At 37.0% G+C, this 15724-nt stretch overlaps 1 protein-coding gene across 8 annotated transcripts in view; it reads right to left on the minus strand.

Annotated features, from left to right (window-relative positions):
• Positions 1-15724, minus strand: part of eya1 (EYA transcriptional coactivator and phosphatase 1) — a 71113-nt gene that overhangs the window by 34452 nt on the left and 20937 nt on the right. For 3 of the 8 annotated variants that reach the window (XM_058060167.1, XM_058060165.1, XM_058060166.1), the window contains exons 5-9: positions 15228-15546; positions 6796-6923; positions 2904-2981; positions 860-926; positions 424-569 (exon numbers count right to left, since the gene is read on the minus strand). In XM_058060167.1, the coding sequence (XP_057916150.1) occupies positions 424-569; positions 860-926; positions 2904-2981; positions 6796-6919 (415 nt within the window). In that variant the 5' untranslated portion in view covers positions 6920-6923; positions 15228-15546. Of the gene's footprint in view, positions 1-423; positions 570-859; positions 927-2903; positions 2982-5130; positions 5197-6795; positions 6924-15227; positions 15615-15724 lie in introns of those variants that run through there. The other 5 variants (XM_058060163.1, XM_058060164.1, XM_058060168.1 and 2 more) reach the window with 4 other exon arrangements.

Here is a 15724-nt window from a genome sequence, read left to right on the forward strand (position 1 = left end):
TACATGCACTTTTGGACCTTTTGGATCGGATTAACGATTAAATACAATATGCTAACATTAGGCAGCAGCTGTACCATTACACAACGACTAGAGGTCTCACAAGTCACTGGAAAAGTCATAAATTTAGCAGCAAACAACATTTCGGAGGCCAATGATTGAGTTAGTGTAGAAACATAAAAAAATCTGATTAATCCGATTAATTTAGTGCATGTAAACGTAGTCAGTGAGCTCAATGAGGACAATGGAATCAGACTGATTCAGCATTGTTTTATTACAGCTTGTGTTTATCAAGAACGCACACGTTAGTCTCCTCAGGAGAACATCCAGGGAACTAAACAGCAACTCGGCACATTTGCAACTCAAACAACGGGAATGTTGTCATGTCGCTTTCAGGGAAAAAAAACGGAGAGATGAGTTTCTTACCATAAGCCGAGATGCCATAAGGCTGTCCGGGTTGAGGGTAGCTAGCATACGCCGCGGCCTGCTGCATTCCTGTGGTGTACTGCGTCTGTCCGTACGCGGCCATATTTTGGGATGAAGGAGTTGGAAGAATATGCGGATATGTCCTGCTGTTTGAAACAAAAAAAAAATTGAATTTTCTTCCCCAAAAAAACCAAAAAACACTCAACTAACTATGCTGGCTGACAAATTCGAACGATGATATCGCATAAGTTAATATACATCATAAAAAAAACAACCACTTTTGCAAGATAAAGAACATTTGGAGGTACACAAGCTGCAGACATCCCGGCAAACAAACCCGTATGAAACTTCACAATCTGGCAGAAGGATCGAATTAAATCCTCAAATGAAGTTAGACGCTGCTTATTTATTTGAGGAAAAATAAAAGAAGCCTTACTTGGAGGGGTAAATCTGCGGAGAGAACTGGTGAGTTTGTCTTGGGCTGAAGCCACTGCTTCCAATTGCTGAGGAGAGTTCAAAAACACAAGAGCGCGTTTTAAACACTAAAGAAGCAAGGTAAATATATATTTTTTTTGCCAACAGGACCTCGGCTTTTTTTCCAAAGGAACCAGTAATTACGCTGCACGGCTATTTATTTGGCTAACCTTGCTAAAGGTTGACAAGACGGAGCGTAATAATGAAGTCAAATAATCAGGTTAGGAAGAGCGGGCTTTTTTTTTTTTTTTTTTTTCTGCTGACTCATTTTGTGGAGGAGATTGTGCTACCATGGCAACCGCTGGTGTAAACACTCACCAAGTGATCCGACCGCCCACAGGGGCGTAAACTTGCTGATACATAATTATAGTAATAAAAAATATAGAATTTAAAAACAACAACAATAATAATAATAATAATAATGTTAATAATAATTAATTCATTTTCTACCGCTTTTCCTCACAAGGGTCGCGGGGGTGCTGGAGCCTATCCCAGCCGTCTTTGGGCGAGAGGCGGGGTACACCCTGGACTGGTGGCCAGCCAATCACAGGGCAATAATAATAATAATAATAATAATAATAATATTATTAATAATAAAATAATAATAATAATTCATTCATTCATTTTCTACCGCTTTTTCCTCACAAGGGTCGCGGGGGTGCTGGAGCCTATCCCAGCTGTCTTTGGGCGAGAGGCGGGGTACACCCTGGACTGGTGGCCAGCCAATCACAGGGCAATAATAACAATAATATTAATAAAATAATAATAATAATAATAATAATAATAATAATAATAATAATAATAATAATAATAATAATAATAATAATAATAATAAAATGCTTCTAAGCCTGCAAGTAAATAGTTAGATTTTTCTAAATAAATTATTTATTAATTAATTAATTGGGTTTTTTTTCAAGTATTTAATTAATTAGAAATAATACAATTATATAATAAATAAATACAATTATTATTATAAACTATTATTGATTAATTCATTGCTTTTCCTAAGTATTTAATTAATTATAATTAATAAAATTATATAATAAATAAATAAATATATTATATATTTTAATTAATAAATAAATTTTTTACATATTTTTATGTATGTATTTATTATTTTTGTATGTATATTTATTAGAGCATTGCTTTCTTTCAAAATTAAAAAAAAAGTATTTTCTTGTTATTTTTTTATGCTAGAAAAAAATTCAAACAATTTTTTTTTTTACATTTTTGACGGTAATTGTGGAATAAAATAAATTAATTAATTCACATTACATTTTTAAGATGTCCAAATGAAGAAAAAAAAAGACAATAGAATAATTCTAATATTAGAATTCTCACTTCATTTGAATGAAAAATGTAAATAAAAATAAAAATGTCTCCTTCATTTCCTTCAATGTCTCCGTCAGTTTTGCCGCTTGCGTGTCATCGCTTGAAACGCACAAAATAATATGGCTGTACTTAATGTAGCGTCATTAACATGAACGCCATGCAGCAACTGTCACACAGGATGCATCCCCGCTCGCCCCGGTTTCCCCCTCGCCGGTGGTGGAGGATATGGGATATAAGATTACTAAACCCTCCAACAAAGGGCTGTGTGTGTAAAATAGTGACAAGATGTACGCTTTTCAGTTGTTATTCAGTTTCAGAGTGTGTGTGTGTGTGTGTAGCGCTTCAGTGTGGGGAAGGAAGGTGTGAAAAGTTCGCTTAACGGCCCCCGGAGAGCGAGGGCCAATGGGAGGCCTTGTCATTCCACCGCATGTTAGAATTCAGCTCTCACCGGCATGGGAACACACACACACACACACACACACACACACACACACACACATATACATATATATATATAAATGCTGACGGAAGCAAGGAGCAGTGTCTTGTTCTTAAACACACATACACACACTTTATTGGCAGGGACACTTCCTGAGCTTATCAGGCAGCCATCTTTCATTCGTCGCTTCTACACAAACACACACAAACACACAAAAAATGTACACAATCCTCACCTGATCCGGAGAAGCTGTCCAGAGAGGTGTCTGCTACTGTGGCGGCTATTTCGCTGCTGCTCATTGGCTCGCTTTTAACTGCAAAAAAAGTTTGGGGGGGGGGGGTTAAAAAAAAAAGCCACGTTGTCACAAAAAAAAGCACAACATCTGAAAGTGATTGGAGTTGCACACACACACACACACACACAATACACACAGTCTCACATTTTCACATTTTGCAAAGGGATTTTGGGAGAATGTAAAATAAAAACAGACCTGTCAAGGAAAAGGGGCGGAGGGTGGGGGGGGGTGCATTTTTCAATTAAGCGTGTACACAATACCGTTATCATTTTAATATTATTTGGTTATATTGTTATTTAGGGATGTCTGATATTGACTTTTTTGCTGAATATGCCGATATTGTCCCAATACCGATATCACCGATACAGGTGGAATAAACACATGTTAAATATCGGTTTTCATGATCGGGAAAAAAAAAATCCAATATCGACTGATATACCGATAATTATCGGACATCCCTATTGTTGTTGTTTTAGTGTTACAAGCTAGGTCTCATTGAAAACAACGAAATATCAGTTTTCATGATCGGGGGAAAAAAAATCCAATATCGACCAATATAACAATTTTTGTGCTGATTTCGACCCAATACCGATAATTATCGGACATCCCTATTGTTGTTGTTTTAATGTTGCAAGCTAGGTCCCATTGAAAAAAACCCCGAAATATCAGTTTTCATGATCGGGGAAAAAAAAAATCCAATATCAACCGATATAACATTTTTGTGCTGATTTCGACCCGATACCAATAATTATCGGACATCCCTATTGTTGTTGTTTTAATGTTGCAAGCTAGCTAGGTCCCATTGAAAAAAACGAAATATCGGTTTTCATGATTGGGAAAAAAAAAATCCAATATCAACCGATATAACATTTTTGTGCTGATTTCGACCCGATACCGATAATTATCGGACATCCCTATTGTTGTTGTTTTAATGTTGCAAGCTAGCTAGGTCCCATTGAAAAAAACCAAACAGGCTATACAAAATATCATAGACTGATCCAAAAAAAAGTCTTTTTGTCCCCAGAGACGTGGAATTACATAAAATAATTGGGAACCACCAAAGTAGACTAGTACTAGGGATCTATATAGTCATTTGTTGCATGTAAAAGTAACATACAACGTTTAAGTCGGCCATCATTCTTAAGATTCATGTGATGATCCGTAGGATTTGTTGACAACCGAGCGTAACCGAACTGTCAAAGATTTTCCAGGGTTCATTTATTTGGTTTTGTTCAAAACAACTTGAAACGTTCGGAATGGATTCGGATGAAAATTTGGAAAAAGGAATTGTCAGAAATGGGATGTGTAGGAACTTTTGAACTCAAAAATTTTGATCCGGATCCCTGTCTAGATTCAGGGATTTTTTTTGAAAGGATTCTTCAACATATTTGCTTGTAACTCCATAAAAAATTGTTAGAGCGCTTGGACAAAAGTTGACTATGCAACAGGCTATACAAAATATCATAGACTGATCCAAAAAAAAAAGTCTTTTTGTCCCCAGATATGTGGAATTACATAAAATAATTGGGAACCACCATACTTGGGATCTATATAGTCATTCAAAGTAACACGCAACGTTTAAGTCGGCCATCATTCTTAAGATTCATGTGATGATCCGTAGGATTTGTTGACAACCGAGCGTAACCGAACTGTCAAAGATAACGCATTCGCGTGTAAATTCACTTTAAATGCGTAGCAGCCGCTTTGTGACCTCGGCTGTCTGACTGAGCTCACTGATAGATCCGTAAAGAACAATTTCACAGCTACCTGACAGCTCTGGAATCTTCCAAATCATTCCACTTTCTTTTTCTTAGAGGCTTTGTTGACAATGTGGGCAAGGCGGTCATGCTCAACGGAATCCCGCACGGCTGAAGAAGCCATCGGCTTGTCATGTTCCGTATGTTTCCGCTGTGCTTGTTCAGCACAGAAAACATGCTGACAAGCGGAGATGCTTTTTGCAAGAAGACGCGGGTGGAAAAATTAAAAAAAAAAAAAAATGGAAGTGCATGCATAAAGTAGCACACACCAAAAACAGCAACTGAAAAGCAACGCTGGCAGTTCAAACCATGCTTGCAACACCACTAAATACCACAGATGTTCTGTATGAAAGGAACAACAGTCCAAGCAATGTATTGTCCTTCCATTTCGGCACCAAAAGTACACAAACCTGCGGCGGACTGCGAGTTAGAACCTAACAACCAGTCTGCTGTGGTAAGCATTGTGATGCTGTCACCTATGGGAAAGACACACCACGTGAGTCTACAACATGTCCGTCCCTCATCAAAAAAGCAGCAGCATCAAGATGTTTTTTCGGGACTCTTTCCCTCTGCTTTGGGACACGCATGTGAATCACCTGAGTCAATAACGAGGCCCGTGTTGGAAACCTCATGCAAACTGTGACGTCTAAGCATGTGCAGGGATTTGAATAATGACACGCCGGCTTAAATAAACACCATGGAAAACATCAACAGCAGCAATGGTGTCCACATACAAGGTCAGGGGTGTCCAAACTTTTGTTACATAATATATAAAAGTAGTACATAAGAGTATCTCAGTTAGTTTTTATATATATATATATATATGTATATATATATCAAGAAAAAAGTGCATCTCAGATTTGTGAAAAAAAATTGAAAAAAATTGAAAAAATTACAAAAATATAAACGCTTCACTTTTTGCTTTTTTTCCCCATTTTTGCAATTGTTTTTAAATATTTTCCAAATATTTAAACTTTCTTTTTACATAATCTTTGGATGTTTTCAATTCAGAATATTATGACTTTATTCTTATAATATTATAATTTTTTCCCCATTTTATTTCTTATGACTTAAAAACATTTTTTTGAATGTATTACATTTAAAAAAAATTCTGTAATATTTAAACTCCAGGCTACTAAAATTGCATTATTTTTCCTAATTTTTTTTCATGATATTATAAGTAAAATTGAGACATTTTTTCTCTGAATAATTTGACTTTATTCTCATAATATTGCAGTTTTTTCCATTTTTGTTGTTCCAAAACTTTTTTTAAGTTGTTTTTTTTTTACAATTTTCCAACTATTTCTTCCCATAAATGTTCTCCTCATAATTATCACATTATATTAACTTTATTCTCATTACATCATAACTTCTTCCACCACCTAATTTGCCCTCCAAAATATAATAAAATTTGTTGTTTGTTTTCCATAATGTTACAACCTGAAAAAATAATTATTTTTCTTGAATATATCAACTTTATGCTACAAATATGATGTATTCATATTCATCGAAGCAGTAACCGTAAACCTGAGCCATGCCACCTCTTGTACAGGGTCAGGCAAAAATGATCTGACAGGTTTGTAGGTTAAATAAAAGGCAAATAAAGTAAAGAAACTAAAAAAGTGTTTTTACATATTTTCTTTATAATGCCATTGTTTTTCCTTTCTTTTTCAGTTGCTGTCATGAATTGGACCGGTGAGCATCGCGCTTCCGTAACTGTAAACGAATCTGTAACTGCAACACAACGATCGTTCAATCTTGGTAGACATGATCCCGTACCAGCTCCAAACGTCATCTTGTTATGGGTTACCGACTTCAGAGCTACTGGATCTGCATTGAAACCAAAATCAACCGGTTGACCTAAAAACACTTTTTAGTATCTTTACTTTATTTGGCTTTTATTTAACATACAAATGTGTCATCATTTTGCCTGACTTTGTATAAAAGAAAGAAACGCAAAATATGCCATTAGTGCCATAGTGCCTTTTTCAACCACTATAACACCTTTCCGACTTAATCCTCACGAGACCGCGTTAACCGAAGTTCGAAAAAATCTCTAAGCCAAGCGTACATACCTTCAGTGCCATTGGGTGTCATGGAATTGTTATTGATGTGGGAGTTATCAAGGCTGGCACCGGTTGGAGATTCACTGCTTCCACTAACTCGGCTGTGAGGACTGGCTAGATCCTGCATTTCCATAGACCTGATTGACGAGAAGGAAAAAAAAAAAACAAAAAAAAAAACGGGAAAAGCAAATGATTACATATGGATGACAAGAGATGTCTCTTTGACACAACACTACAATTGTCAGAGATGAAGTGAACAGTAAACATTTGTGACAAACAAAGCCGTTTGTCATTCCTTACGGTCACGCCGAGTCTCCACTTTACACCCACACCAAACGGCTCGGCTGTCACTCGCAGCCGTGATGCATCTCCAAACAAGAAACGGCCTTCGTTTTTCATGACTGCTAACAGATGTTCGCTGGTTTGAGTGGGTGCTGGTAAGGGGGGAGTGGGGGGTGATGGTTTCAAAGTGAAGCGCTTGATTGTAAGAGGCTGCTCGCCTCGACTGACGGGCAGGCGAGGAGGCTCGGGGAGGCATGTGTTTGCTCTGGCGAGCTACTTAATTGTTGCTGTGTTTACATGAAAAGACCAACACTGCAGAAAACAAGTGTGCGCTCAAGGGATTTGATGGAAGAGAGACAATGGGGATGGTGAGTTCATGAAAACGGGACATTGTGTTGCAGATTTTGACTGCCGGTCCATGAACATTTGACTTTTTATGCTAGGTCGAAGCACCGGAGTAACCCTGAAAGATGCCTTCAAGAAATGAATGGACTTAGCAAACTATCATGACAAGGAAGAGATTGATGATGCACCTCTCCACTAATGCATTGTATTTATAATGCAATGTATTAAATTAAATTAAATTAAATTAAATTAAATTAAATTAAATTAAATTAAATTAAATTAAATTAAATTAAATTAAATTAAATTAAATTAAATTAAATTAAATTAAATTAAAAATTGGAAATAGTTCATGGTATTTTTCATGGTATTTGCAGATGAATTGTTATTTTGATGTAAAACAACCACTTTTTTGTGTTGTTTTGCAATGCTTGAAATGTATCTTTTCACATAAAGCTCTCCCCCTTTTAGTCGGGAACTGATTTTTCCCTGAAACTTACCTATGTTCTACTACTGAGAACAAAAAAAAACATTTTTTTTTTAAATGAAAGACAGAAGGGTGGGTTCCATCTCCAATGGACCAGGGCTGCAATTCTAAAAACAAATAAAGGCTCCAAAATGTACCACAAACGTACTACTGTACATTTAGTATGGCCCTCACTGCTGGAACAAGTACTTTATAGTTACTTGGCTGGAAAATCTACTATATTAAAAGTAAAATCGGTATCGGAAATTGACAATATTGCTATTTATTTACTATTAAATTAAATTAAATTAAATTTTGGAAATAGTTCATGGTGTTATATTTGCAGATGAATTGTTATTTTGATGTAAAACAACCACTTTTTTGTGTTGTTTTGCTATGCTTGAAATGTATCTTTTCACATAAAGCTCTCCCGCTTTTAGTCGGGAACTGATATTTCCCTGAAACTTACCTATGTTCTACTATTGAGAACAAAATAAACAAACAAACAAACAAATAAAGGCTCCAAAATGTACCACAAACTTACTACTGTACATTTAGTATGGCCCTCACTGCTGGAACAAGTACTTGTACTTGTACTTTGTTTAAATTGTACTCAAGTAAAAGTGTCTGAAAATCGACTATATTAAAAGTAAAATCGGTATCGGAAATTGACAATATTGCTATTAAATTAAATTAAATTAAATTAAATTAAATTAAATTAAATTAAATTAAATTAAATTAAATTAAATTAAATTAAATTAAATTACATTAAATTAAATTAAATTAAATTAAATTAAATTAAATTAAATTAAATTAATATTGCTATATCGGTTAGCAGGAAAAGAGCCAATATCGGACATCCCGTGACACTCAATTCAAGACAAGCTAACACGCTAGACGAGACAAGATTTTGACTTTTCTTTGAATAAAAGAACAATGATAAATATATATGACAATAATATATTACAATTTCTACTACATGACACTCTTCTACACTTTGTGTGTATGCTAGCGGCCCCGTCTCCACCCACCGAGACAAAGAGACTGAATGACTGCTGACATGCATGCACATGGCAATAGATTGAAGGTGGCAAAATTCCAGTTAATTTTAATTTACCGTGTGATTAATTCATTTAATTAATTAATTTAACATAATCCCAGAAATTGTGTCACTGACAATTCTACTTATTTATGTCTAATATATTTTATTTTCTGTTATTATGTCTACTATATTGGGTAATGTGAGTGTAACAGTGACTATAGGGGTGTTATTTAATATCTAGAGGGCTCTAATAATGTTAAAACAGGTTTTTTTTATACCGTAACTGTAAAAATATGCCATAAGAAGGTTAATTATGATGGAATTATGACACTTTGCAGCACTAGCTTGGAGATTCTAGCTTGCTGTGTCTAACTCGATACATATTTTCATTTATATGGGGATTATAAACATAAAGTTTTGGCGTTACGTAATGTAGTATAAGTGTCTACTTTTGGATTAAAGTGAACAAAAACATGCATTATCGTCTTTCTGCAGAATATACCGTCCTACCCATCAAGTAAAGTACTTTAAAGGCAACATACTGAAGTAAAAGTCCAGGTGTAGATTTGAAAAATTATTTAAAAAAGTATTAATACATAGTTAGTTACATAAACATGTGTAAATGGGGGGTCTGTGGAATGATGGGAAAAAGGTTCCCCATCCTTAAAACGAGCCTTCAGGAGGTCGGTTCTCACTCTTACCTGCACTCCAAAAACCCTGTTCCTGTTCCTGCCCCCCCCCCCACGCGGAGAAACAATGTCACTCCTTGTTCCTGCATCTCTGTGTCACAGTCCAGAGTCCATCCATGACACAAAAAGCCCGCTCTCTGAGAAAACATTATTGTTGAATGGGAAGACGGGGGGGGGGGGCAAGGCAGGCCCAACAGAGGCGGACATTGTCTCCCCGAGCGAGAAGCAGCAGCCCGTTGTTTCCTCCTACAGGTCCCCCCCCCCCCCCCCCCAGTAAAGTGGGGAGTGCAGCCAAATGACGGAAAGGTGATTCATCATTGGTCTACGACAGCTGCAAACTGGATTAGCCCTCCCCCAATCAACATGCAAAGCGACTTTAGCTAAGGTAAGCGGGAGAAAAAGGTAGGGGGGGGGGCGAAGGTAGGCAGAAGGAGATCACACAGTCCTTTTTTTTTTTTTTTTTGGGAAGGGAGATGGGACTTGTTGAGCGGCGACAAGTGGAGCGTGACAGCGCCCGAGCATCTCCTGCACATCTTTCATGTGCAATTGACACTATCTGAAATTTATCAGCACCCCCCCCCCGCCCCCCCCAACGCCACCGCCGGCCTACTGACAGCTCCTAATGAGCGTCAGGGCTGCTTCCCCGCGGGCCTGCCCCAGCCTGGGGCCCCGAGTTGCAGGGCACACAAATACACTTCAAAGCCCCATTCACTGTGAGCAAAGACGCAATAACATACTATATGAAGATCTCTCTATATATATATATGCATTGTAAAATCATGCTTCAGAACCCCCCCCTTCATGATGCACACACACACTCAAGGCACTTAAGAGGCCCCCAGATCAGCGGCATCAGCATCTCAGACAATGCAGCAAAACACATCGAGCATATGGAGCCACATATGTTTCCTATGACAACACCAATGCCTCCATTACTCTCCTTTAGATGACAGTTAACATTCTGCTCGGTCGCCTCCACAACATCAAGCCAGGCACCGGCCATAATACTATATTAGACCTGACTCGGGCCCACCGGGGGGGGGGGGGGGGGGGGGGGGGGGGGGGGGAATACAGGGGGGTCTCAAAAGGGTCAAGAGCATTAAAAAGTGGGGAAAAAATACAAATGATAGATGTTAGACTACACCAAAACATCATCATTGATATTCATTCAGGTCATAGAAGGGGTCGGCAACCTGTGGCACATGGGTAAGGTATGGGTGCTTGAGTGTTGGATCCGGCCTGACATTTTTTTTTGTATCATATTTGTCTTCAAAATTGTGTTTTCTATTTGGCGCTTCCACTTTTTTTTCTTTTTTCATTACTTGAAGCATTTTTTTAAATCATAGTAAATATGAAAAAAATAATAAAAAACAGATTTTTTTTTTGCAATTTTTAATGAATTTATTTACATTTAGTTGATTATTTGTTTTGGAAATCGGTATCCAAATTGTCCATTTAGAGAATCGTATTATCCTTAAAACTGCAGGATCCATACAAAATGATAGTAAATATGAAATACATTAAAATGAATGGATAGATGTGTTTATTGCAATTTTTTATGTATTTTTTGGGGTCCAAATTGCACAACGTATAATATGTGTCCATTTGGAGGTTCCACTTGATCCTTGCAAAATTTTTATTTTTTACCAGAAATTTGAGAAATTAAAAAAAAAATCTTTATTTTGATTAGTTTTTGATATTGTTTTTGTTTTTAACATACAAACTTTGATGTGTGTGCATTGGGACGTGGCACTTAATCTTTGCATCATATTTTTTTTCCCATAAAGTGGAGGATTACATTTTTTTTAAAGGAATTAATGTATTTATTGCAATTTTTTATGTATTTATTTAGATTTAGCTTAATATTTTTCTTGAAAATTGGTGTCCAAAATGTTTTTTTCCCCATTAAATGGACATGTTTTTAATTGTTTGTGTACGTTTTTCTTGAATACGGCTGTCGAAAATTTTCATCATGGGAGATATAACATAGAGAAAGGATGCTAAAGTGTAAAACATTAATAATTAATAATGCAAAGCCAGAATTTACTTTTTGATACAGTGTCACTGCATTATAATACATAGAATAGAAGCAAGATGGATGACAACCATCGCCATGCATTGCAAGGTGAACGCATGCAGGTGAGGCGTGAAAAAAAAGAAGAAGAAGGGATTAAAAAAAGTCTTTCTTCTGTGCCGCTAAATATTTGTTGCTGCTGGGGGTGGAGGGAGGGGGGCAAGGGGGGGGGGGGGGGGGGGGGGGGTTAAGAAGCATCTTTCATGTGCTTCCCACTTCAACCTGAACTGCTGGTGTGTCTTTGAAGAGAACAAAGCGGGTCCTGGATGTGTCACCATGACGGTGGGAGAAGAAGAAAAAGAAGACGAAGAAGCCGTCACGGTTGCTTTTTTTAAAAAAAACTAAACAACAACTTTTATCTTAACGTCACGTCACGTTTTTGCACGTGTGTTTTTTTTAATGACCGCCTCCTTAAAGGGCGGCGGAATCAAAAATGGAACCTTGAAAAACAACTAATCCCCCCACTTAAGCCGGTCAGCTGAGTCCACATGGTGGCCCAGGAAAAATAAATCCGCTGGTAGAAGAATGTAGATGCACATAACAATTGGACACAGATGTGCGTGGACGGTGACGGCGGGCACGGTTTACGTGACGCTTGGCTTGGCTGGAAACATGACGCGGAATGGCGCCTGTCGATGCAAATTCAAATCGCTGCCCAGAGTGACAGCACCTGCACGCGGAGGGTTTGGGGGAAATCGAATAAAGCCTCACATGCATATTTCAACGTAAATAAATGACTAATTAGCACATATTTGCACTTTAGGGACCTTTCGTGACTTGTGTAAATAAACGGCGGCAGCTGATTAAAGCGTGGCACGGATAAAAAGCGTGCTCGCCCCGTGCTTTCAGGGTGGCACCACGAATGGGGTCGGCGGCTTATTAAATCTGTTAATACCGTGCTCTTCAACCTTCAAAATCACTTCCAGGAGGCCCCGGCCTCGCTTTGCCTTTCGGGGACCATCAATCAAAATTTAAGGTGCATGTTGTGGTTTTTATTTAGCTAACCATCACTCCGAAAATTTGAATTATATGTCAGTTTTGTTATATTTATTAATTGTAATTTTTTAAAAACACTTTTAGACATAAAAAAAAAATCTAATTTAGGCTTCTTCCTGCTCCTTTTCGGACATGTTGAATTTCCAATATCAGCATTATATCAGCACCACAATAAACAATATGTGCAATGTTTTTGCAGCACTTCAAGCTCATTTCCTGCTTTGTCAGCCCCAAACAGTGATGTGTTCACAAAATAACACCCCCGTCCCCCCCCACCCACACTATTTAGTAAACAACCCCATCCCACTTTACAAGCAAGTAAAGTTATATTTTGTTATATTTGTTATATTTTTTAATATAACAAATATAACTTTATAAATTTGAATTATGTGTCAGTTTTGTTATATTTATTAATTGTAATTTTTTAAAAACACTTTTAGACATAAAAAAAATTCTAATTTAGGCTTCTTCCTGCTCCTTTTCAGACATATTGAATTCCCAATATATATCAGCACCACAATAAACAATATGTGCAATGTTTTTGCAGCACTTCAAGCTCATTTCCTGCTTTGTCAGCCCCAAACAGTGATATGTTCACAAAATAACACCCCCGTGCCCCCCCACACTATTTAGTAAACAACCCCATCCCACTTTACAAGCAAGTAAAGTTATATTTTGTTATATTTTTTATTATAACAAATATAACTTTATAAATTTGAATTATGTGTCAGTTTTGTTATATTTATTAATTGTAATTTTTTTAAACACTTTTAGACATAAAAAAAATTCTAATTTAGGCTTCTTCCTGCTCCTTTTCAGACATGTTGAATTCCCAATATATATCAGCACCACAATAAACAATATGTGCAATGTTTTTGCAGCACTTCAAGCTCATTTCCTGCTCTGTCAGCCCCAAACAGTGATGTGTTCACAAAATAACACCCCCGCCCCCCCCACACTATTTAGTAAACAACCCCATCCCACTTTACAAGCAAGTAAAGTTATATTTTGTTATATTTTTTATTATAACAAATATAACTTTATAAATTTGAATTATGTGTCAGTTTTGTTATATTTATTAATTGTAATTTTTTTAAACACTTTTAGACATAAAAAAAATTCTAATTTAGGCTTCTTCCTGCTCCTTTTCAGACATGTTGAATTCCCAATATATATCAGCACCACAATAAACAATATGTGCAATGTTTTTGCAGCACTTCAAGCTCATTTCCTGCTCTGTCAGCCCCAAACAGTGATGTGTTCACAAAATAACACCCCCGCCCCCCCCCCACACTATTTAGTAAACAACCCCATCCCACTTTACAAGCAAGTAAAGTTATATTTTGTTTTATATTTTTTAATATAACAAGTATGACTTTATAAATTTGAATTATGTGTCAGTTTTGTTATATTTATTAATTATAATTTTTTAAAAACACTTTTAGACATTAAAAAAATATCTAATTTAGGCTTCTTCCTGCTCCTTTTCGGACATGTTGGATTCCCAATATATATCAGCACCACAATAAACAATATGTGCAATGTTTTTGCAGCACTTCAAGCTCATTTCCTGCTTTGTCAGCCCCAAACAGTGATGTGTCCACAAAATAACACCCCCGTGCCCCCCCACACTATTTAGTAAACAACCCCATCCCACTTTACAAGCAAGTACCCCGCATCCTACCTACTCCCATTCTCGGCCTCCACCTTTATCTCCATGAGCTGCAACAAACACTTTAGCACACAGCAGGCAGCATCAAACAATGGCACTCCTGCTTGTGTGCATCCAGCAGCATGAGGGCAAATACGCAATGCAAACAACCCTCCTAAATCAACCCCCCCCCCCCTGCTTATTATGGCTTAATGGGATAAATAAGGTTATTGTGCGAGTGAATGGAAGCAGGCGCTTTGCACACGCCGGGCATGTTTGTCCACGCAGAAGGTCCCGGTGTGTGTTGTCGTACGGCAGCGACACACACCTTCAATTTAGATTTAAGTCATCTTAATTGCGGTGGACGGCGACCGGGGGAAGCGGCGAACGGTTACGGTTAAAGTCCGGCCTTCTGTCTCGGGGGCCCAGACGTCGAGGTCTCCTCATAGCATTCCATGGCCGCAGCAGATGGCGTAAAATGTCAACTGGGAGCTTTCAGCTAAACAGTTTTTTGCCATTTAAATATTCTCTTAACTTTATTGATTGTATTTAAATTACAATTTTTAGAAATTATAACATAACAATTACATTGTATAACATATATTGAATTTATAGAGAAAATCAAAATGGGTATTTGTTTAACATTTTAAAATTTAACTATATATTTTTTTATATTTTGTGCTCATCGTTAAAATATTTTGTACTTTTATTGCAAATAATTAAAAATATTTTTAGATGACAACTGAATTTTTGTTCCATATTATTTAATTCCATGCCATGATCTATTTTTGGTACTATTTTTAATAATTATAAATAACCATGTTGCTTTACATTTTTGCACATTTTACACACTTTAAATACAAGCAATAACAATCCAATCATAAAAAAGTCATACTCACTGCAATTATGGTTGAATCCCGGTGTCTTTATCCCTTCTTCCGTGTTTAAAAAAAAAAAAAAAACACACACAAAAAAAAATATAAAATTAAAAATCTGCAGAAAAAGAGTGCAGTCCAGGAAATTGGACTGCAAACTTTCTTTAAAAAACTTTTTCCGGATTCTCTGTCATGGTAGTCTCAAAAAACTGCCTTACTCGCTTTCATTTTACGCCTCGGAAAAAAACCCCACTGGAGCCCCCCGTGCTGTCGTATCTCAGGAGACCCAGTCCGATGGTGAGGAAAAGAGAGTTGTCCGATTCTGCTGCAGGCGGTGTGTTGTCTGAGAAAGTGGTGGAAAAAAAAGCTAGAGAGAGAAAGAGAGAGAGAGAGAGAGAGGGAGGGAATAGACTAAAAGGGAGGGAGAGGGAGGTAGTGGGCAAAAAAAAAAAAAAAAAAAAAACAGAAAAGTTGCTCTCTCACTACGGACAAGTAAAGGGGGGGGTTTGTGGCTGATCCCT

The sequence above is a fragment of the Doryrhamphus excisus genome, chromosome 21 (assembly GCF_030265055.1).
Source record: "Doryrhamphus excisus isolate RoL2022-K1 chromosome 21, RoL_Dexc_1.0, whole genome shotgun sequence".
Classification (NCBI taxonomy): domain Eukaryota; kingdom Metazoa; phylum Chordata; class Actinopteri; order Syngnathiformes; family Syngnathidae; genus Doryrhamphus; species Doryrhamphus excisus.